This window comes from Aulostomus chinensis, chromosome 12, assembly GCF_037954235.1.
Source record: "Aulostomus chinensis isolate RoL2024-O1b breed Wild chromosome 12, RoL_Achi_v1.0, whole genome shotgun sequence".
Lineage (NCBI taxonomy): Eukaryota > Metazoa > Chordata > Actinopteri > Syngnathiformes > Aulostomidae > Aulostomus > Aulostomus chinensis.
Window position 1 is genome coordinate 29,128,261 of NC_141331.1, and position 23,321 is coordinate 29,151,581.

Genomic DNA, 23,321 nt, shown 5'->3' on the forward strand with positions numbered 1-23,321 from the left:
GATGATAGATAGATAGATTGATGGATGGATGGATGGATGGATGGATGATTGATGGATAGATGGATAGAGAGATCGGTGGATAGATAGATGGATAGATAGAGAGATCGGTGATAGATGATAGATAGATGGATGGATAGAGAGATCGGTGATAGATGGATAGAGAGATCGGTGATGGATGGATAGACAGATAGATGGATGGATAGATAAATGGATGGATGGATAGATGGATGGATGGATGGATGGATAGATAGACAGACAGACAGATGGATAGATAGATGGATGGATATATAGATAGATGATGGATAGATGGATGGATAGATAGATAGATGGATGAATGATAGATGATAGATAGAGAGATGGATGGATGGATGGATAGACGGATGGATGGATGGATGGATGGATAGATGGATGGATAGATAGACGGATGGACGGATGGATGGATAGATGGATGGATAGATAGACAGACAGACAGATGGATAGATAGATGGATGGATATATAGATAGATGATGGATAGATGGATGGATAGATAGATAGATGGATGAATGATAGATGATAGATAGAGAGATGGATGGATGGATGGATAGACAGATGATAGATGGATAGATAGATTATAGATAGATAGATGGATTGGTAGACAGATAGACGGATAGATGAATGGATGGATGGATGATAGATGGATCGATAGATGGATGGATGGATAGATAGATGGATGGATAGACGGATAGATGGATGGATAGATAAATGGATGGATGGATAGATAGATGGATGGATAGACGGATAGATGGATGGATAGATAAATGGATGGATGGATAGATGGATAGATAGATGGATGGATAGATGATAGATGGATAGATAGATGGATGGATAGATGATAGATGGATGGATAGATAGATAGAGAGATCGATGGATAGAATTTTATTGATCCACAATGAGGAAATTTATCACAGCTCAATTACAAGAAAGAAAGACAAGAAAAGTTAAACATATCAAAGAGAGGAGAAGAACTTTATATACAGAGTTACAGATGTAAAAAATACTGTATACAAGACACCAAATATACATCGTTTCCAATTATCAGGGAAGGGTTGGAGGTATTTACATAAATAAATAAATAAATAAATGATAGATATGTATGTGTAACTGACTCCAGTGGGGGAGGTGAGGAGGAGGTCAAGTGTCCCAGTGACTCTCAGCATCATGAACCCTTGTGGAGTCTCACTGTGCTGGGATGAACGACCTGCCAGAGCTCCTTCCTGCAGCCAGGATGTTTCAGTCTCTGACTGAAGGAGCTGCTCAATGCACCCACGGTCTCATGGAGAGGGTGATGGGGGTCCATGATGGAGGTCAGCTTTGCTAACATCCTCCTCTCACCCACCACAACCACAGACTCTAGGGGACATCCCAGCATGGAGCCAGACCTCTGCACCAGTTTGTCGATCCTGTTCCTGTGTCTGTCGGTGCATCTGCCCCCCCAGCAGGCAACTGCATAGAAGATGGAGGATGCACCGACAGTCATAAAAAGTTTCTGGGTTCAGGTCCTGGCTCAGGCACGGGGTCTTTCTGGGTGAGTCTCCATGTTCTCCCTGTTCCTGCTGGGTTCACTCTGGTACTCCAGCTTCCTCCACAGTCCAAAGACATCAAGAGGGGACCAGGTTAATCCAGACTCTAAATTGACCGTAGGCGTGGCTGGGAGAGCCAATGGTTGTCTGTCTATATGTGTTGGCCCCTGCCATGGACTGATGACCCGTCCAGGGTGAACCTAATGTTAGCTAAGCTAGTTAATCAGGAGTATGCTCCTAAGCAGTGATTCGGCCATTATGGTAAAATAATATGGTTGCTTCCCTGCGCCTTCGGGTCGGGGAACGGGTCCTGACGGTGGTCTGTGCGTATGCGGCAAACACCAGTTCAGAGTACCCACCCTTTTTGGAGTCCTTGGGAAGGGTGCCCCGGCTGGGGACTCCATTGTCCTACTGGGAGACTTCAACGTTCACGTGGGCAATGACAGCGTGACCTGGAAGGGCATGATTGGGAGGAACGGCAGGGCCGACCTGAACCCGAGTGGTGTTCAGTTATTGGACTTCTGTGCAAGTCGCAGTTCGTCCATAACAAACACCATGTTCGAGCATAAGGATGCCCACAAGGGCACGTGGCACCAGGACATCCTAGGTCGCAGGTCTATGATAGATTTTATAGTCGTATCATTTGACCTGCGACCGCATGTTCTGGACACTCGGGTGAAGAGAGGAGCTGAGCTGTCAACTGATCACCATCTGGTGGTGAGTTGAATCAGGTGGCAGGGGAAGACGCCGCGCAGACCTGGCAGGCCCAAACGAGTAGTGAGGGTTTGTTGGGAATGCCTGGCAGAAGAACCAGTCAGAACGATCTTTAACTCCCACCTCCGGCAGAGCTTTGATCACATCCCCGGGGTAGTGGGGGATATTGAGTCTGAATGGGCCATGTTCCGCTCTGGCATTGTTGAGGCGGCTGCTGTGAGCTGTGGCCGCAAGGCTGCTGGGGCCGTCAGGCTGAAGAAGGAGGCTTACAGGGCATGGCTGGCCTGTGGGTCTTCAGAGGCAGCCGACCGGTACCGGCAGGCCAAACGGTTTGCAGCTGTGGCGGTCGCCAAGGCAAAAACTCGGGCATGAGAAGAGTTCGGTGAGGCCATGGAGAACGACTAACGGTTGGCTCTGAAAAGGTTCTGGCAAACCGTCCGTCGCCTCAGGGGGGACGGGAGGCGGCAACTTGCCCACACTGTTTACAGTGGGGACGGGAGGCTGCTGACGTCAACTGGGGAGATAATTGGGCGGTGGAAGGAATACTTTGAGGAACTCCTGAATCCCACCAACACATACTCCATGGAGGAGACAGAGTTTGGGGAGTGCTTGGGGGGGGTCGTCGTCCAATCTCCGGGGCAGAAGTCGCCGAGGCAGTTAAGCAACTCCGTGGCAGCAGAGCCCCGGTGGTGGATGAGATCCGCCCTGGGTATCTCAAGGCTCTGGATGTAGTGGGGCTGTCTTGGCTGACACGTCTCTGCAACATTGTGTGGACATTGGGGGAAGTGCCTTTTGAGTGGCAGACTGGGATGGTGGTCCCCGTTTTTAAGAAAGGGGACCAGAGGGTGTGTTCCAACTATCGGGGGATCACACTGCTCAGCCTCCCTGGTAAGGTCTACGCCAGGGTACTGGAGAGGAGGGTCAGGGCGATAGTCGAACCTCAGATCGAGGATGAGCAGTGTGGTTTTCAACCTGGCCGTGGAACCGTGGATCAGCTCTTTACCCTCGCTAGGGTGCTGGAGGGGGCATGGGAGTTTGCCCAACCAGTCCACATGTGCTTTGTGGACTTGGAGAAGGCTTACGACCATGTTCCCAGGAGCACCCTGTGGGGGGTACTCCAGGAGTATGGGGTGGATGACCCTTTACAAAGGGCCATTCGGTCATTCTACCGGAGGAGTGAGAGTCTGGTCCGCGTGGCCGGTAGTAAGTCGGACTTGTTCCCAGTGAGGGTTGGACTCCGCCAAGGCTGCCCTTTGTCACCGGTTCTGTTCATAACTTTTATGGACAGAATTTCTAGGCACAGCCGGGTGGCGGAGGGGCTAGAGTTTGGTGGCAGGAGGATGTCGTCTTTGCTGTTTGCGGATGACGTAGTCCTCTTAGCGCCATCGGGCCACGACCTCCAGCTCTTGCTGGGACGGTTTGCAGCCGAATGTGAAGCGGCTGGGATGAGAATCAGCCCCTCCAAGTCTGAGGCCATGGTCCTCAGCCGGAAAAGGGTGGTTTGCCCACTCCGGGTCGGGGGGGAGGTCTTACCTCAGGTGGAGGAGTTTAAGTATCTTGGGGTCTTGTTCACGAGTGAGGGTAAAATGGAGCGGGAGACTGACAGGCGGATTGGGTTGGCATCCGTGGTTTTGCGGGTGCTAAACCAGTCTGTTGTGGTGAAGAGGGAGCTTAGCCAAAAGGCGAGGCTCTTGATTTACTGGTCAATCTAGGTTCCAACCCTCACCTGTGGTCATGAGCTTTGGGTAATGACCAAAAGAACAAGATCGCGAATACAAGCGGCTGAAATGAGTTTCCTCCTCAGGGAGGCTGGGCTCTCCCTTAGAGACAGGGTGAGAAGTACAGTCATTCGGGAGGGACTCAGAGTAGAGCTGCTGCTCCTCCAGGTAGAGGAGTCAGTGGAGGTGGTTCAGGTATCTGGTGAGGACGCCTCCTGGACGCCTCCCTCTGGAGGTTTTTCAGGCATGTCCAACCGGGAGGAGGCCGACCCAGGACACAGTGGAGGGATTATATCTCTTGCCTGGCCTGGGAACGCCTCGGGATCCTCCCGGAAGAGCTGGTTGAAGTGGCTGGGGAGAGGGCAGTCTGGGCTTCCTTGCTGAGACTGCTGCCCCCGCGACCCGGACCCACCGGATGAAGCGGAGGACGACGAAGACGAAGATGAATTAGTTATAGTTACTTGTTACTTGTCTTCCAAAAAGTATTTGAGTTAGTAACTGAGTTACTCCACTATGAAAGTAACTAGTTACCAGGGAAAGTAACTATTGCGTTACTCTTTTTTCTTTTAAGTTTAAAATGTCATAGAATTTTGAGGTTTTTTGGGGGGGGGGGGTGCCTATGAGGGCTCTGAAGGAGTCTGAATCAACTGCTGCCAGCGGCAGCCTGTTTTCAACATAAAGGCCTATCAGTTCGTTAAGTTCTGTCTGTGCCATAAGTTTTTGTTGGGGGGGGGGGCAGAAAACTCCTGCTGTGGCTGCTTGGACACATGGCTCCTGTCCTCTGTTAGCGGAGCTCACCTTAACAGCTCCTACTTTCGACCACCATCAGTGGTGTCAACGCAGTTTCTGGCCTCTAGTAGAAGAAGAGTCAGGCCGTCAAGAGGCGCTTCATTAAATGGGAGTTGCTGACGTTGGACGTTGACAGCCTCTTCACTCTCACTCTGGGATGACGTTACGCCCCCTCAATATGTACGTTTTCACCTTTAACCTCCACCAAGTTAAAATAGTGCCTATATTTCCATCTTGAAAACGCTGTCTTTCCCCGCGACTCCGGACTCGCCGTCTCTGATAGTTTGCATGTGTGCTGCTACGTACTGGGTTTGTGAGTAAACACCTGCCCACCTGATGTCTCTGTTTGGTAAGGGTACGACCGTTGCGTGTGTGCTGCAACCTACTGCTACAGCCTCCTGCTACAATCTAAACACGGTGGCACCATTCAGACACCCTAGAAGATTGGTGGTGAAGCACGACCTCTGCTGGCAGAGCACAGATACCGCAAATAGGGAGAAAGCACCAACGAAAGCCCCACCTGCTGGCCTGACTGTCATACTGCACTCCACTCTGAGCGCACCTTTCACTCATTCTCTGTTATTAAGAACATTAATGCACCTGTAAAGGTGTGTTCACACGTCGCGTTTGGTGTGAACACACCTTTAGTCATCAACAACGACTGTAAATGTTGGTGTTGCATAAGAATGGGAGACTGTTGGTGGCGCAAACTTGGCTTCCGGATCCACAAGTTTTTAGGGAACACAGAAGAAGACGTCCGCGGTGCATTGTGGGCCATAGGTTGCTCCGTAGGATGCACCTGAACCGACCTACATTGTGGGCGTGTTTAGGCTGGAATTTAGGTTGTGAAGTAGGTCGCTACTCACGCCAGTTGTGGTTTCTGACAACCTACGACCTACTCTGAGACCTAAGATCAGACCTACTTGGCAATTCAGATGCAGCCAAAGAAAACAAAACAGACGGCGAAATCAAAGAAGTCGGCTGCTGGCTACCTGCTTTGGCACAGTGCAACATAAAATAAGTGACATGTTTCAGCGAAAATGTGACAGAGCTGAAGAAGCAGGAGAAAAAGTTAGAAAATTAGACCCTCGGAAGATTCAGACTAAGAGCCACTCACTGATGAGAGTTAGTTCAGGGAGAGACTGTCTCTGAGGAGTCTGACAGTGTGATATTAAGTGTTTTTCTGTTGTCTTATGTATTATCTTTTAATAATACTTTGTACTCACGTATACTTCTAAGTTAAGCATATACATGATATAAGTTTACATAGATCTAAAAGACAAATGTTCTTGGAATGTGTGTCTGTGTTATCTTTACCATTTGTGAGTCCTTTCCTGTTGTTGGAACGGTGCCAACTAGCCTGGGTACTCTGGAGATTTGTGAGACCCCCTTGTAAAACACCTTTAACTACTTCCAGATGTTCAAGAGTTCAAATAAGGTGACTTGCAGCTAAGTCATTGATTCTGCCTGGGATGCATGAGCAGGAGATCCTGGATCCGTCTATAACATTAAAGAAGTACATTGATGAACTAAATACAGTGTTGGATCAATTTTTACCTCTTTGGGAACTGCCACAGAAACATCTTTATTACAATAATCAAACTAACCATCATATATATATATATATATATATATATATATATATATATATATATATATATATATATATATATATATATTAGTGTGTATGTGTAGAAGGGAGGGAAATATTAAAAGGGGAGCAAGTGATGACTAGGATGACATAAATATTATATAGAAAATTATGGCATAGTCAGTGATGTGTTATTTCTTTCTTAATTGAAGTTACTGTTTGTGGTTATAATTTATTGTATATGTTCCATACAGTGACACTGACCTTATCATATCTTCATACCTTTTACGCCCAAAGGGCGTACAGTTCCAGCAAGACTTTTAAGCCACTTTCATCCCTGCCTATGACGGTGTTCACAGCATGGAAACATCACAACTTGTGATAAGTTACACGATATATAACCTTGACTGTGATCTTAGAAATCAGACTGTGATGTCACAATGACACGAAATGTTGACGGAATATATGCATGTACATGTAGTAATACTTTATTAAAGGCAGAATCTTTGTTCCAAGAGCTTTATCCTCTGTTAAATGACTAGAGCAGTTCTGACTTCAACTCACCTGAACGGTCCAGCCGGTAGGTTGATCCAGTCTTTGATCCTGTCATTCACTCAGCTAACATCCTTTGACCCCTGACCCTCACACACCCACTGCAGTTCCTCCAGATGCCAGCAACATGTGCCACGTCGAGGCGAATCATAGGAACAGTCACTGAGCTAATCGAGCCACAGAAAAAAATTGCATTTATGGACAGAAAATCAATGCGGTGTCTATCATTAGAGGGGCGGGGCCAAGGGTAATGGCACATTACAATACTCCCTGACAATGTCTGACTTTGATCTCAGTCATTCTCACTACTCATCTCAGTCAGTGCCTGACTTCTGTCTTGATGTATGATCACCACAGAAATACAGACAGCGTCAGAGCTACCCAGAGTACCGTCTGTCATCTCAGACTTCACAACAGGTTTCTCATTTTGTCTCATTGTCCTCCGCTAATGCGGGTCCGGATCACAGGCGCAGCAGCCTCAGTAAGGAAGCCCAGACTGTCCTCTCCCAGACACTTCCACCAGCTCTTCTGGGGGAATCCCAAGGCGTTCCCAGGGCACCCGAGAGATATAATCCCTCCAGCGGCTCCTGGGTCAACCCAGAGGCCTCCTCCCAGTCGGACATGCCCAGAAAACCTCCCAAAGGAGGTGTCAAGGAGGCGTCCTCACCAGATGCCTGAACTGCCTCAACTGACTCCTCTCACATGGAGGAGCAGCAGCTCTACTTTGAGCCCCTCCCTGATGGCAGTAAGGCTGCAACAACAAATCGCTAAATCGATTAAAAGTCGATTAATAAATTCGATGCCAAACGAATTTGATTATCGATAACTCATCGGCAAAGACATGAGCGTTTTTCAACATGTAATGCCGATCATATATAAGGGCAGGGACAAGTAAGCATTGCACGCACTAGCAACTGCAAATAACAATAACAATGGCGGCGTCCACTTCAGCAGCATGTGGCGGTAGGCTGAAAAGAGCTAAAGGCTGGGAGTGTTTCACTCTCATTAAAGAAAAGAATAAAATACTTGTAAACTTTGCAAGGAGGACTTCGCTTGGCACGAGAAAAGGGCCATCATGAATGAACACCTGAGCAGAAAGCAGGTAGGAGTTTTAGCAGAGCTGACTGAAGACTCTCCTCGGTAAGTTAGCTTGTGGGCTGGCCTGGAGCAGATGGAGTTGTCCTGGCTTTTAACATTTAAATGTACTTTCCACAGCGGAAAGCCTGGTTTCTTTTTACGGTTCAGTCCTGGTCAGGACTCGGGTCCCATCAGTCTATTTAGTTCTATATTTGTGCAACAGAAACATGAACGCAAAGATGTGATCAGTTCACTCAGCAGGTTGCTGATCCGGTCTGGGGCCGAAACCCTACGTGCGTGTATGTGTGTGTGTGTAATTACCGGATACAGTAGGCAGGTCTAGATCGGATCCGAGCTTTGAGCAGTAATAGAAACCAGACTTTAGCATGCAGCCCTGCACCTTAAGGCCAAGACATCTATGTCATCTGTACATCTATACCTGCTGTGCCAGATTATAGAACCAAGAACATGAAATGAGGCTGCATGGTGGTGCAGTGGTTAGTACTGTGGCCTCACAGCAAGAAGGTTCTGGAGGGGGGCTGGAGCCTATCCCAGCAGCTATGGGCGAGAGGCGGAGTTCACCCTGGACAGGTCGCCAGTCCATTGCAGGGCCAGTACATATAGACAGTCAACCATTCACACTCACATTCATACCTACGATCAATTTAGAGTATCAATCAGCCTCGTCCCCAATTGCATGTCTTTGGACTGTGGGAGGAAGCCGGAGTACCGGAGAGAACCCACGCAGGCACAGGGAGAACATGCAGACTAACATAGAAAGACCCCGTGCTCCAGCCGGGACTCGAACCCGGAACCTTCTTGCTGTGAGGCCACAGTGCTCACCACTGCACCACCATGCAGCCCCGGAGGAAACTCATTATCGCCTATCTTGTTCTTTCGGTCATGACCCAGAGCTCATGACCACAGGTGAGGGTTGGAACATAGATTGACCAGTAAATCCTGAGCTTTGCCTTTAGGCTAAGCTCCCTCTTTACCATAATGGACTGGTTTAGCACCCACACCACTGCAGACACTGCCCTAGTCCAACTGTCAGTCTCCTGCTCCATCCTACCCTCACTCATGAACAAGATCCCCCACCTGAAGCAGGACCTTCCCCCTTACCTGGAGTGGGCAGGCCACCCTTTTTCGGCTGAGGACCATGGCCTCAGACTTGGAGGTGCTTATGCTCATCTACGTTGCTTCACATTCGGCTGCGAACTATCCCAGTAAGAGATGGTGGAGGTTGGGGTTTGATGGAGCTAAGAGGACCACATCGTTGGCAAAAACCAGAGACGACGTCCTCCCAACACCAAACTCGACCCCCTCCACCACCTGGTTGCACCCAAAAATTCTGTTAATAAAAGTTATGAGCAGAACCGGTGACAAAGGGCAGCCTTGGCGGAGTCCAACCCTCACCAGGAAAAAAAAATCGGTCTTACTGCCAGCAACGCGTACCAGACACTCACTCCTTTGCTTGAGAGACTGAACGGCCCTTTGTAAGGGGCCATCCGCCCCATACTCGCGGAGTACCCCCACAGGGTGCTCCTGGGAACACGGTCATAAGCCTTCTCCAAATCCACAAAACACATGTGGACTGGTTGGGCAAACTCCCATGCCCCCTCCAGGACCCTAGCGAGGGTGAAGAGGTGATCCATGGTTACACGGCTGGAACGATAACCACACTGACACAATCTGAGGTTCGACTATCGCCCTGACCCTCCTCTCCAGTACCCTGGTGTAGACCTTTCCAGGGAGGCCGAGAAGTGTGATCCCCCAATAGTTGGAACACACCCTCTGGTCCCCTTTCTTAAAGATGTGGACCACCACCCCAGTCTGCCACTCCAAAAGCACTGCCCCCGATGTCCACACAATGTTGTAGAGACGTGTCAACCAAGACAGCCCCACAACATCCAGAGCCTTGAGATACCCAGGGCGGATCTCATCCACCCCCGGAGCTCTGCCATCACTGCTTCTGCAGTGGACATCCCCCACCCCCAAGTACTCCCCAACTCTGTTTCCTCCATTAAATATGTGCTGGTGGGATTTAGTAGTTCCTCCAAGTGTTCCTTCCACCGTTGACATCAGCAGACTTCCATCCTCACTGTAAACAGTGTGGGCAAGTTGCCACCTTCGGACGGTTTGCCTGAACCTTTTTGGAATGACCTCACAAACTCCTCCCATGCATGAGTTTTTGCCTCGGTACGGTCGGCTGCCTCTGGAGACTCACAAACCAGCCACACCCTCTAGGCCTCCTTCTTCAGCCTGATGGCTCCCATCACCTTTGGTGTCCACCAGCAGGTTCGGGAATTACCGCCACAACCGGCCCTAGCAGCCTTAGGGCCGCAGCTCACAAGAGCCACCTCGACAATGGCAGAGTGAAACTGGGTCCATTCGGACTCCATGTCCCCCACTGCTCCCGGGATGTGGTCAAAGCTCTGCCAGGGGGTGGGAGTTGAAGATCATCCTGACCCTGATTCTTTTGCTAGTTGTTCCCATCAAACCCTCATTACTCGTTTGGGCCTACCAGGTCCAAACGGTGTCTTCCCCTGCCATCTGATCCAGCTCACCACCAGATGGAGATCAGTTTACAGGTTAGCTCTACTCTTCACCCGAGTGTCCAGAACACGCGGTCGCAGATCAGATGATCCGACTATAAAATCAATCATAGACCCATCAGACAGGCAAAGAGGCAGAGAGTCTGGGCGCTATCAAAAAGCCCACTGTGGCCCTCCACCTCTCACACGCAGCAACTCCAGCAAAGGATAGAGTCCAACCCCTCTCAAGGAGTTGGGTTCCAGAACTGGAGCTATGTGTCGAGGTGAGGCAGACTATATCTAGCTGATAACACTCAACCTCCTCCACCAGCTCCCGCTCCTTTCTTGCCAGAGAGGTGTAACCTTTCTGGGCTGGGCCCAGCTGAGCCCCATGGGAGAAGGCCCGGCCACCAGGTGCTTGCCCATGGGCCCCTACCTTGGGCCTGGCTCCAGGGCGGGCCACCAGTAATCCTCCGGCTGGGTACACAAACTCTTTGTGGTCATTTATTTCCCATGAAGGGTCTTTTGAACCATTCTTTGTCTGGCCCTTTGCATAGGACCAGTCTGCCTTGGGTAACCCTACCAGGGGCAAAATTGCCCTGACATCATAGTTCCTAGGGTCCTCAGGTCGCTCAAATTCCTCCACCACAATAAGGTGACGGTTATTGGCGGAGTTCACAAAAAGTTAAAACATAAAAGTAGGACTTAATTTCATCAACTCTGGGAAGGTTCACTTGGAGTTAAGCATGTGCACTGGGACTTTAAAACACCAGCACCAATGGAGCCCCTATACTAGGATCCATCATGGCGGCTGCTTAAATACCTCACCTCTTTGGAACTAGAACCCTTGTGAGAACAGAACAATAAAATATACAGACACCAGTACTGACAGACAAAGCAGAACAACAAAACAATGTATAAAATGATACAAATACAAGTGTTGGGCTTCCACCCCAGAAACCCCACAAACTCCTTGGCAATTGAAGGCAAGTTTAAACAAATATATTTTGAGTCCAACTTGAAGGTCAGGAGCAGGGCCAGGAGCCGGACTAGGAGCAGGAGCAGGGTCAGGCTCAGGGTCAGGGCTAGGAGCAGGAATAGGAGCAGGAGCAGGGTCAAGATCAGGGCCAGGAGCAGGAGCAGGGGTCATCTCTTTTGAATTGTAAAAAAAAAACATAGTCCAGATACCACCCCTCTTGTGTCTAGGGGAGGAGGCCAAATGCTCCGGCCAACAGAGGCATTTCCTGGGCAGCTACAGACATCAGCAGACGGGGGCAAAATACCATCATGCTGCGGTCCAGACACTGCCTAAGAGGAGACCTGACCCAGGAGCCGTGGCCTTCAGCCGTGACTCACAGGTACACAAACATCACATTGGTCTAAACATAGATTTTACAGCAGAATGAAAGCAGGCTGAGAAATGTGGGGGTGTGTGTATATCTCCGTCAGGTTGTGCAGCCGGTGTCTCGGGATCAGCAGAGCTGCAGTAGCGTCTCCACCCAGACTAGCCAACCCGGCTGCTTTGTCTCCAGCACCCATGACAAGCTGCTGACCCCCGGATGCTATGTCCCTGCTGAGGAGCACCAGGACAGGAGGCTGAACGCTGTGAGTGTAACCATAGTCATCGTCACTAGTCTTGGATTGCCATCGCCTTCGCCATTGCCATCACCATTGCCATCATCATCATCATCATCCTTGTCATTGCTATCGCCATTGCCATCATCATCAATATTATTGCCATCATCATCGTAATCGCCATCAGCGGTAATCAGCGTCATCGACGCCATTGCTATCGCCATCGCCATAATTCCCATCATTGCTATCGCCATCGCAATAATTCCCATCATTGCTATTGCCATAATTCCCATCATTGCTATCCCTATCGCCAGCATCGCATCACAACATTGTCATCATCATTGCCAGCATCATCTCCTGCTTGTGTATCAGCCCCATGTACACACGCAACCAGTGACCACCCGCATGGTGAAGAGATGGTCCAACGAAGCTGAGGAGGCTCTGAAGGACTGTTTTGACACGACAGGTGGGAGGAATCCTGTGACTCTCACGGGCAGGACATTGACAGCCTCACAGGCTGCATCACGGACTACATTAACTTCTGTGTGGAAAACATCGTACCCACCAGGACTGTACGATGCTTCCCAACAACAAACCATGGGTTAACCCTGACGTCAAGGAGAAGAAGAGAGCCTTCAAGTCAGGGAACAGGGACGAGCTGAAAGCTGTGCAGAGGGAGCTGAGAAAGAAGATCAGGGGAGGGGGGGGCTGCTACAGGAGGAAGATGGAGGATCAGCTGCTGCAGAACAACACCAGGGCAGTCTGGCAAGGCCAGAAAGGACCATTTCTGGCCACAGCAAACCCAGCTCCCAGACTGGGGGGTCAACGATAGGGAACGATCTGAACCTATACTTCAATAGGTTTGATCAGACACCGACTCCCCCCCACCCCAACCAGTCTTCACTGCTGCGACCCCCCTCATCAACACCTCCAGGAGGCCATCACACCCTCATCCCCCCCACCCACCTTCACACCTCTGTCTACAGCACTCAGCTCCCAGCCTGACTCCTCCCTGACTACGCTCTTCATCCACTCACCATCACCACTCCTGAGCACAGAGCCCCCCTGCTCCAACCGGTCCCTCACAACACTTCAGGTGAGAAACCAGCTCAGGAGGATCAAGCTGAGGAAGACGCCCGGTCCTGACGGAATCAGCTCCAGGGTCCTGAAGTCCTGCGCAGACCAGCTGTGGGATAACTGATCCCATGTTCAACCTGAGCCTGAAGCTGGGGAGAGTGCCACAGCTGTACCCAAGACATTGCACCACAAGGACCACAGAGGCTACAGACCAGTGGCACTTACATCCCACCTGATGAAGACCCTGGAGAGGCTGGTCCTCGGACATCTCCGCCTCCTGGTGGGCTCATCCATGGACCCACTGCAGTTCACCTACCAGTGTGGCATTGGGGTGGATGATGCCGTGATCTTCCTCCTCCATCCAGCCCTCTCTCACCTGGAGAAGCCTGGGAGCACTGTGAGAATCAGGTTTTTGACTTCTCCAGTGCCATTCAGCTGGTGCTCCTGAGGGACAAGCTGGAGTATACAAGACTGGACCATCACCTCACATCCTGGAAACTGGACTACCTCACAAACCGCCCGCAGTATGCGAGGGCCGGGGACTGTGTTTCATACACGGTCATCTGCAGCATGGGGGCCCCGCAGGGAACGGTCCTGGCTCCGTTCCTCTTCACGCTCTACACTTCAGACTTCTCCCACCACATCCACCTGTCACCTGCAGAAGTTCTCTGATGACTCTGCCATTGTCAGCCACAAATGAGGACCACAAGGGGTACAGAGAACTGACCCAGGACTTTGTAGATTGGTGCCCAAGGAACCACCTCCAGATAAACGCAGGGAAAAACCAAAGAGTTGGTGGTTGACTTTCACAGGCAGACGCAGCCCCACCCAATGCCGGTGAAGATCCAGGGAATGGAGACTGAGATGGTGACATCTTATTAGTACCTGGGTGTTCACCTGAACAAACTGGAGTGGTCAGATGACACCGGGCCGTCCACAGGAAGGGTCAGACTCTACCTGCTCAGGAGTTTGAGGTCCTTTGGAATGGGGGGCACTCCTGAGGACCTTCTGTGACACGGTGGTGGTGTCGGCCATCTTGCAGGGGTGGTGTTTTGGGCAACAGCATAGCAGCTGCAGGCAAGAGGAGACTGTACAAACTGGTCAAGAAGGCCAGCTCTGTCCTGGGATGCCCCCTGGACCAGTGGACGTGGTGGTGGTGGTGGTGGTGGTGGGGGGGGGGGCCAAGCTGTCCTCTCTGTTGAGCACTGACTCCCACCCCATGAACACCACCCTGACAGCCCTGGAGAGATCCTTCAGTGACAGGCTCCTCCACCCTAATTCTGGAGGAGAGGTTTCACAGGTCCTTCCTACCTGAGGCTGTCAGACTGGACAACAAGCACTGGTCCCAGTGACCCCCCCTACCAGACCCTGGACAATCTTAGTGGGGAATACATAACATGAGCAATACTTAATACTGCACTGTGCAATAGCCAACACTCATGCTGCTAGTATTTATTGTAGTTGTTGTACTTTACGATCGTGTATTATAGGGTTTTTTAATTTAATTTATTGTAGTTTCTCCCATTTATTGCTCTGTAAATTTTCCACTGCTACTTCTGTTTTTTCTGCTGCTGTAAAAGGGACAATTTCCCCACTGTGGGACGAATAAAGGGTTATCTTATCATCATCATTTCCATCCATATCATCATCGTTGTAATCATAGATCGTTACAGTCTTGGACACACACACACACACACACACACACACACACACACACACACACACACACACGTGGACAGAAGGCCCTAATCATCTGATGTGATTGTATATTACTATTGCTAATAATATCAATACATCCTGTATTATCAAACTTGATCAGCTGATAAATATTTAATGTAGTAATTAACATTGAGGGGAAGCAAGGAAGCCATTTTGTTTGTGTTAGATAATAAAACACCGCCCCTCCCCCCCAAAGGTGGTTCGTCTGCAGGCCTTCGCCCGTCGCTGGCTGAGCTGCCGGCTGGTGGCGAGAATGAGGAGGGAGCAGGAATCCTGGATGGACTGGTTGGTCATGCAGGAGATCAGGAAGAGGGAGGAAGAAGAAGAGCAGCGAAGAGACCGTCAAGCCCACCAGATGAACCCACAGAAGAGGCGGGACTTCCACTTGCTGCATTACACCTTAAAGGAGTGGTGGACTGAGGAGGAGCAGCGCATCAATGCGACCCTGCAGGGAGCTGAGAGGAAGGCAGCACTCTGCAGGCTTCTGGAGCAAGAGACAGTACACATCACCAACATCGGACGCCAACAGACTGCCGTCCAGAACAGCAACAAAGACAAAGCTGTCAAGAACATCCTGGATAAGGTCAGAGGTCACCCTCTCCTGGCTCTCTTGATCCAGGCCAAGGCCATTCACATGTTGTCTAAAAGAATTTTCCTATTAGATGAGAAGCAGTTGTAATGTAGTAACAGTAACACCAGTAACAACAGTAACAACAGTAACAACAGTCACAACCTTCAGAGCAGACCCAAAACATGGTCATGAAACAGTCAGAACACTTAGAACACTGCCAGAACATAATCACAACTGTCACAACAGACTCTGAACAGAGTCGCAACGCAGATGCGACACAACCAGAACACAGTCACAACAGTCAGAACAATCTTTGGATGCAGCAAAGAGAACAGTGATGCTGTTTCCATGGTTACTTTTTGATATTGTCTGCTTTAGCGATAAGAGAAGTAGTATTAGTAACAGGTGTAGTAGTAGTATTATCAGCAGTAGCAGTGATTCAATACCAGCAGCAGTAATAGTAGGAGTGTGGAGACTGTAGACTTGATGAAAGCAGTGCAGCTGGGATTAATGTCCATATAGGACAAAAGATATTCCCCACTGAGCTGGGTCACAAGGTCACAAGGTCACAGGCTCACAGGGACGTGCGTTGTTAGAAGCAAGGTGACGAGGTTCGGCTGGACAAACATCATGTGAGGACTCTGCTGCTTCCCACAAGAGCCCAAGATGGTTGTGTAGTTCTCACTTGAGCTTGGACCTGCTGAAGGAGCGACAGTTATGTAGTAGAAGGTTCCTTCAACAAGTACAGTTACTCGTCTCAGCACAGGTCATAGTACCGTCAGCAGTTGGACTGACTCGTGTGTGTGTGTGCATGTGTGTGTGTGTTAGTGTGCGGCTCCTCTTCACTGGCGAGCAGCCGATGGTGGTTTAGTGAAGATGGACACTCTCCACACTATCAGGGCCAGAGAGCTGCGAGACCTGTACAACAGCGTCAGCCAGACCGCCGTCAGTCCAGAGCAGAGGGTCAAGATCCTGATGACCCTCAAACACACCATCCAGGTACCACACACTCACTCACTCACACACGCACACGTCTGCATGTGACTAAGTGAGTGGGTGTGTGCTTCTGAGTGTGTTTGTGAGTGAGTGTGATTGAGTATCTGAATTTGTGTGTGTGTGTGTGTGTGTGTGTGTGTGTGTGTGTGTGTGTGTGTGTGTGTTTGTTTGTGTGAAATCACTGACGTCTGTGTCCCCATTGGACAGGAGCACAGGTGTCAACTGACTGGTGACATTGTGGATTTGATGGACCGGGAAGTGGACCTGATGACCCGGGATGTGAGGGAGGCCAAGCTGGAGGGGTTGAGGAGGAGGATCTCCTCACTCCTCCTCCAGTTCATAAGAACACCTGCGTTTAACCCCGAGGTGGCCAAAGTGCTGAAGGTGAGTCCACACCTGTAAATAAATGAACAAAATGAAAGGATGGAACGAGCTCCTCTATGTGGACCATTAGGTTCCCCAGGATACCACCAAGTGGAGGAAGAAGACCGTTCAGTGCCGCAGCTGTCGATGTCACCAGGCTCTTCCCACCTCCATGCCTGGATCATGTGACCTGCTGCGAAGAAACCAACCCCCCCCTGCTGGAGGTTTGTCTCTTTAACTTTATGAGCTTCCATCATCCAAGTAATGTTGTCCTGTAGGATAGGGAGTGAGGATGGGGGTGGGGTGTCGTGCAGCACCTGGGGGGTGCAACAGGCATAAACAGTTATGTCTCCATCAATATATAGATGGGCAGCTTTGATTTTGACTTCCTGTCCTGTGACAGCAGAAGGTGAGCAGATCTTCGAGGGCCACTGTTCCTTTAAACCTTCACTTCACAGCGAGTTTCTAGCGCCAGAGCTAATCAGCTAACGGCTTCACTCACAGCCGTTTTCAAGTCAAGTCAGGTTTATTTCTACAGCGCCAAACCCCAACCAAAGTTCTGTCCTGACTCTGTCCAAGTAGAGCAGGTCCAGCACCTCCCTCCTTCAATGAACCTCCACCCAACAATTCTCCATCAGCAGCACATCCTGCAACAGCAGCCACCAGAACCTTCCTTTACCAGCAGGAAGGTGGAGCAGATCCAGGATCAGTGGGGACGGAGAGAGAGCAGGAGAGCAGGACAGAGACAAAGACAGAGAATGGAGGAGGACAAAGAAACAGAAGGAAAGAGAGGGACAGAGATAAAGAGAGAGAGAAAGGAGGAGAGACTGACGGACAGAGACAAAGACAGAGAATGGAGGAAGACAGAGAGACAGAAGGAAAGAGAGGGACAGAGATAAAGAGAGAGAGAAAGGAGGAGAGACTGATGGACAGACAGGGACGTGAGCAGGTGGAGCTACAGGTGGCAGCTGGAGCCTCTTCAGGTCTGGAGCCTCAGACAAATGGCTTCACTCAGCTGGGCTGGGAGGTCTCTAATTTATTAATAGAATGCGTGAACACACACACACACCGCTGCTGACACACCAGTGCTGAGTTTTGAGTGGTGGTCAAATACTGAAACAGCTGTTGCCTTGATGATGATACTGATTGACATTTACAGACAATACAGAGTTGCGAGCATTGAGCATTACCTTTCCTGTGTGGCTGTGAGAGGTGAACGGATCCCCGTCCCTCCATTCAAGGCTGGCAACACTCACTCATGGGTCAGAAATCTCTGAGCAACACGGAGACACAGAACTCCTCAGCCTCTATTTTCAAACAGGAATGTTCTCATTAACTGCTAAGAAAAAAGAGGTCTACATTTATTTTTAACTGGTTAGCCACTGTAACTGATGATAACTGTGAAATACTGTGATATGAGAATCTCATGCAGATGATTCTGCCGTTTCTGGTGCAGAAACACCCTGTTGTTTGAGTCCGCCTGGCCTGGACGAACACACCTTCGTCCCATTGGAACGTTCCCTGTGAGATTAATTGTAGTTGATCTAATTTCAGCTGCCCTGCAGATCTCACATTGTGGATTCTGAGCATTTTCCTGAGCAGTTGCAATATATTCTGTGTTTATTCAGGTGCACGATGACACGTTCATCCGCAACGTCACCCACATCCAAGAAGTGATGGCCAAGTTCCTGGACTCTTAGCCAGCTGCTGTCCATGGCAACCAGCTCGTCTCTCATCCAGCTCCATGGCAACAGGCAAGCATGACGCCACACACCCGCTCTGACCTGGTTAGGACACGCAGTTCTTCTCCCTTCAGTTGTGTTCACACAATCACGACGGAGCAGATGGAAACATCTGGGGAACTTGTTGTGCTTGTTTCAACTGATGTGATTGATGCAACCGACAGGAACCCTATCGGTGCTCCCCTGATCTCACAGACCTCCTGTTGTAAGTTCTTAGTTGGAGAACAAGCTAAAGGATGCATGTCAGGGAGCTCAGAGCTGAACAGATGGAGATCCGGTTGGGCACACGATCAAAATGGATGAGGGCGCAGCTCATGGTGGGGATGATGGAGCTGGCCCATCATGACTTGTGAGCCAGTGAACAGCGATTCCTCCAGTAGTTGAACTCTCCTCCACCAACAACACCCCCAAATTACTAATCATCCACAAGTTTACCGCTAAGCATGCTAGCCCTGCTTGTTAGCTGTGAAAGCTAGCAGCCCCTCACATCTCCAGCAGCAGTGCTAGAGCAGCGTCAGGAGTCGCATTGCCCACCTCTTTCCTGTAGGAGCAGATAAACACAAATCATCCTGCTGCAAAACTTACGGTGGGCAGAAGTGGTTGATAATCACCATTTTAAATTTCAAACATGATTTCATTAAACCACTGCTACATGTTACAATCCTTCCCGTCTGGTGCGACAGCGCAGTGGTGTCAGGCTCCACTGGGCAGCTTGTTCCACTGTGTGAGGGTGAGCACTGTGATCGCTGGTCCCATTAGAGCAGGGGTGTCAAACTGGTCCAGGACAGCGCCGTGTGGCTGCAGGTTTTTATTCCAGCTGAGGAAAAGCAACACCTGATCCAACCAATGAGCTGTGAGGACACAGCTTGATGGATTTCAGTAGATTCAGGTGTTGCTTTTGCAGCCACTCGGCGCTGTACTGGATCAGTTTGACACCTGTGCATGAGAGGGTCAGACGCCACAACCCGGGGAGAGCTCTGTGTTCTAATTGACGGGGTAGGGGGCGGAGCCTCCTGCTATTCCAGTGATAAAATTTGAAGTGGGTCCACATGACTAGCTGGAAGAAGGGAAGGGTTCTTAACATCTTTCAGGAGGTACCGGATTACCTGCACACTATAAATAATTTTCCTGTAAAATTACAGTAAAGAGCTGGCAGCAGGGAGGCCAGCTCTTTACTGTAATTTTAGGGTATTTATATTGACTTACAGTAGTCGTCAAAAAAACAGAAATGCAGTATATTTCTGTATTAACACTGTTAAATGCTTTTACGGTTTAATACAGTAAAAAAAATGCAGCATATTTATATTATTTGGAAATTATAATAATATTTTGTTTAAGTTTACTGTAGACAGGCACAGGCAATATCATACTGGATACCGCTACTTTAAAAAAAACGGAAAAAACAGAAAATAAACCCTGTTTGATGAGGCTGAGAGGAGAGAGGCATCAGTGCCAACGCAAGCTTGTGACTTGCAGTTTACTTTTTAAAGTTGTCCTGTGAGGTAGGGTTGTGTTTTTCCGTCTTAGTTCTGGTGGGAGTCTGGGTGGACGGCCGGATTCAAATCTTGTGGATCCAGGAGAGATGGCCATCGGTTTGTTAGCCGCTGCTCCTCTGCAGCATTGTTTCAATGGAGCCACTGTCAAACATTTACAAACAAATATTATACAACCAGGAATGTACGATATACTCTCCAAGCTAATGCTTGTAAAGCTAATAATACCACTTCTCTTATGGCTCGATGTGGCAATGCCAGACTGTCAAAACAACACGTGGACAGAGAGCAAAATTAAGGAGAACTCACTGCTCTCTATCAAGTCCAGGAGTTTCTTCAGGAGCATGGAGACGTGTGTGTTGACTGCAGAAGACTTCTTCTGGATGGTCACACCTTTCTTCTTGGACACCTTGCCCCTTTTGGCCTTTGTCCCCCAACATACAGAGACGAAGAACCATTCACACTCACATTCATGCCTTCGGTCAATTTAGAGAATCAATCAGCCTCGTCCCCAAATTGATGTCTTTGGACTGTGAAGGAAGCTGGAGTACCAGAGAGAACCCAGCAGGAACAGGGAGAACATGGAGACTCACCCAGAAAGACCCCGTGCTCCAGCTGGGGCTCCACCCAAAACCTTCTTGATGGGGGGCCACAGTGAGGACCACTGCTCCACTGGGCTACTCCATCAAGTATCATCAAGTGGAATTATAATAAAGCCTTAGTCCAATACCCTGTGTGTGTGTGTGTGTGTGTGTGTGTGTGTGTGTGTGTGTGTGTGTGTGTGTGTGTGTGTGTGTTGTGGCTTCAAATTTCTAATACCATTTTATATTAAAAAATACAAACACATTAATTTAGTTTCTCATAACCACATAATGGTGACAAGGAGTAAAGGGGGTCTATCTCTGAATGAATCCAGGCTCCAGGCGGCCTCATCCTGGTACTGAAGGTTGAACATGCAAACACAGCAGCGAATCCTTTTTGCAAATGTTGGTGTGACGCCCTCAGAGATGACGTGGCCCTCGAGGGTGACCCTCCAACCTCCACTGGGACTTGCCCTGTTGCACCTGAAACTGCAAGTCCTAGCAACTTGAAAATGCATCTAACCGTATGTAAACATTTGTAAACTCAAGATGAATGACCACCATGCTATAGAATGTGGCTATCAATGAAGCTAAATGAAATGTACACCATGAAGTATCAGGCCAGGACTTGCAGGAAGACTGAAAGTTGTCTCAACGTCTGCTGCAGTGGCAGACACCTGCAGGGAACAAATAAGTACATACAAGACTTTTTAAGACAAAAAATCATAAAAGGTAAATAATTGGTAAAAATAGGAAGAAACAGAAAACTTACATCTGCAAGAAGGATCAGCCCGGTTAGGTCCTCTCCAAAGTGAGCCATGAGCAGCTGAGCAACACCAAGTGCCACCTCATCATCTTCCCCCTTGGAGACGACATCCTTGACAGCTTTGTTAGCAGGTATTCCATGAAACATTGAGTGATGGCTCTTCCACATTCTTCCATAGCGAGTTCCAAGCTATGAAGCACGTCGACGTCTGTCAGCAACCCTAAATGTGCATATATTTTATACCTTGGCATGAAAAGAAAAGGCCATTTGCTTTTCAGATCTTCGATGTCAGGTGGTGGAAGTGGATTTATATGGCGACGTTGTAGAGAGAATTGGAGCTCCATTAGATTTTTAACCTTGGCTCTTTCTGCTCCGCCACCACCCTCTTGCCTGTAAATCTCCACCCGTCTCTGGTGGTGGTGCTCCACAGTCTCATCAGTTTCTTCTGGGGAAGCTCTGGTTGAAATCTTGTGCAGCCATATGTGTCAGTTGGACCCCTCTTCTGTGCGAAGGATCGCTGGTGTGGAAAGCTTCCACCACAGTTCACATTCTCAATGCGGTTTTTCACTTGAATCCAAAGTGATGTGGAACCTCCACCCAGAGGTGACCCATCTGGTGTCAGGTCAGCAGAACCCTTTGGGTACTGCCTGATGATATTTTGAACCACTGTTAGGCACTGGGCACGAGTGGGGTTAGCATCATACCTTCTCATTCATCTACCAGTACTCGTGCCATTTGGCGTCGCTCCACTGGTTTCGGCCTCTCGCCGTCTGCCATTGCAGAACAAATCTCCTGTGGCATTTGTTCCCAAGGCACCTGGAATGTTTCTGGCCATGTTTTCAGTATCTGGGATGTGGAAGGTCTGTTGCTTGGCTCGCAGTTTCTTACCTGGTTTGAACATGAAGCAACGGCCAATAGCTGTGATGAGCTAGAATGAGGTGGCGTGCTTCATGATGGCAATGAAGACTCACATGCTGACAAATCACTACTCAGTGGTGATGAAGTTGGACTGGCTTGTAAATCCAATAGAACTGTCTTGGTGTCTAAAAACAAACAAATCATGAGTGCACCCAATCAATAAGCTATATCAGAGTTAACTCTTCTTATACTGGGCATATTTGAAAAGTTTAAAGGTGAATTATGTGGTTAAGAAAAAAAGCCCACTAATGATTAAAAAATATAAAGTTGTCCAGAACACAGTTTGAAGCTAGAAAGTTGGCAGGGCCAGCAGAATGTAGACAAAATAAAACAGGAGGACATTGAGGTGTCCAATGTCTCTTTGTTTGTTCAGTTTAATCAGTCAATAAAATGAATCCGATGTTTTCATTCAATTTTAAATGCATGAAAATTAAGAGTGGAAGATTTTTCTCTTTTCATTAACATTTCTTGCCCAAACCAACACTGAGCCCCCTTAACACAGGAGGAGCTCACGCATCAGGAGGAGAGTGAGAGGAAGCAGTGAGGCATTCTGGGTGACAGTTCAATGTAAAAAAGCTGCCTGATACAAAGCGTTGATTTGATTTGATCCAATATGAGGGGGGCACCCTCCTAAATGTTGATGAAGATGAACTGGATGAACTCAGGATGGTCTCTGGTACATTCAATGTGGCTCCCACTGTTCATGGATTAATTATGGCCATTCCCTACACCTGGGCCCTCTGTTACTATGGTATCCACCTGATACCAGAGTTTTGAAAGTACTAGTGCATCCCCACTTGAATGCCACACTAAACTAGCCACACAGTACCTAGTTTGAATGGATCCAGGAGTTTACGGCGCTGGCTAACAGGTAGCAGATCAGCAGTGTTTTCCTTTTCCACATCTTTGAAGTCTTCTGTTGACTCCAAGCCGCAGCTTTGAAGTTTCAATATTATTTGCCACTGGGTCTCTTCAGACACATTTG

General features: G+C 49.0%; 1 protein-coding gene across 1 annotated transcript; it reads left to right on the top strand.

Moving 5' to 3' along the window:
* The first annotated feature begins 6,876 nt into the window (after positions 1-6,876).
* Positions 6,877-19,282, top strand: LOC147252697 (IQ motif and ubiquitin-like domain-containing protein). The gene is made up of 8 exons (XM_086221067.1): positions 6,877-6,952; positions 11,742-11,893; positions 11,985-12,140; positions 15,103-15,489; positions 16,306-16,476; positions 16,681-16,857; positions 16,928-17,060; positions 18,465-19,282. Exons 1-8 carry the CDS (start codon positions 6,907-6,909, stop codon positions 18,473-18,475), a joined length of 1,233 nt encoding a protein of 410 aa, XP_086077193.1. The 5' UTR covers positions 6,877-6,906; the 3' UTR covers positions 18,476-19,282.
* Positions 19,283-23,321: the final 4,039 nt, after the last annotated feature.

Coding starts and splice junctions, on each gene's coding strand:
- LOC147252697 (XM_086221067.1), top strand. CDS start 6,907: ATGACTAGAGCAGTTCTGACTTCAACTCACCTGAACGGTCCAGCCG. Junction 6,953..11,741: donor TCACCTGAACGGTCCAGCCG/GTAGGTTGATCC, acceptor TCTTGTGTCTAG/GGGAGGAGGCCAAATGCTCC. Junction 15,490..16,305: donor TCAAGAACATCCTGGATAAG/GTCAGAGGTCAC, acceptor TGTGTGTGTTAG/TGTGCGGCTCCTCTTCACTG.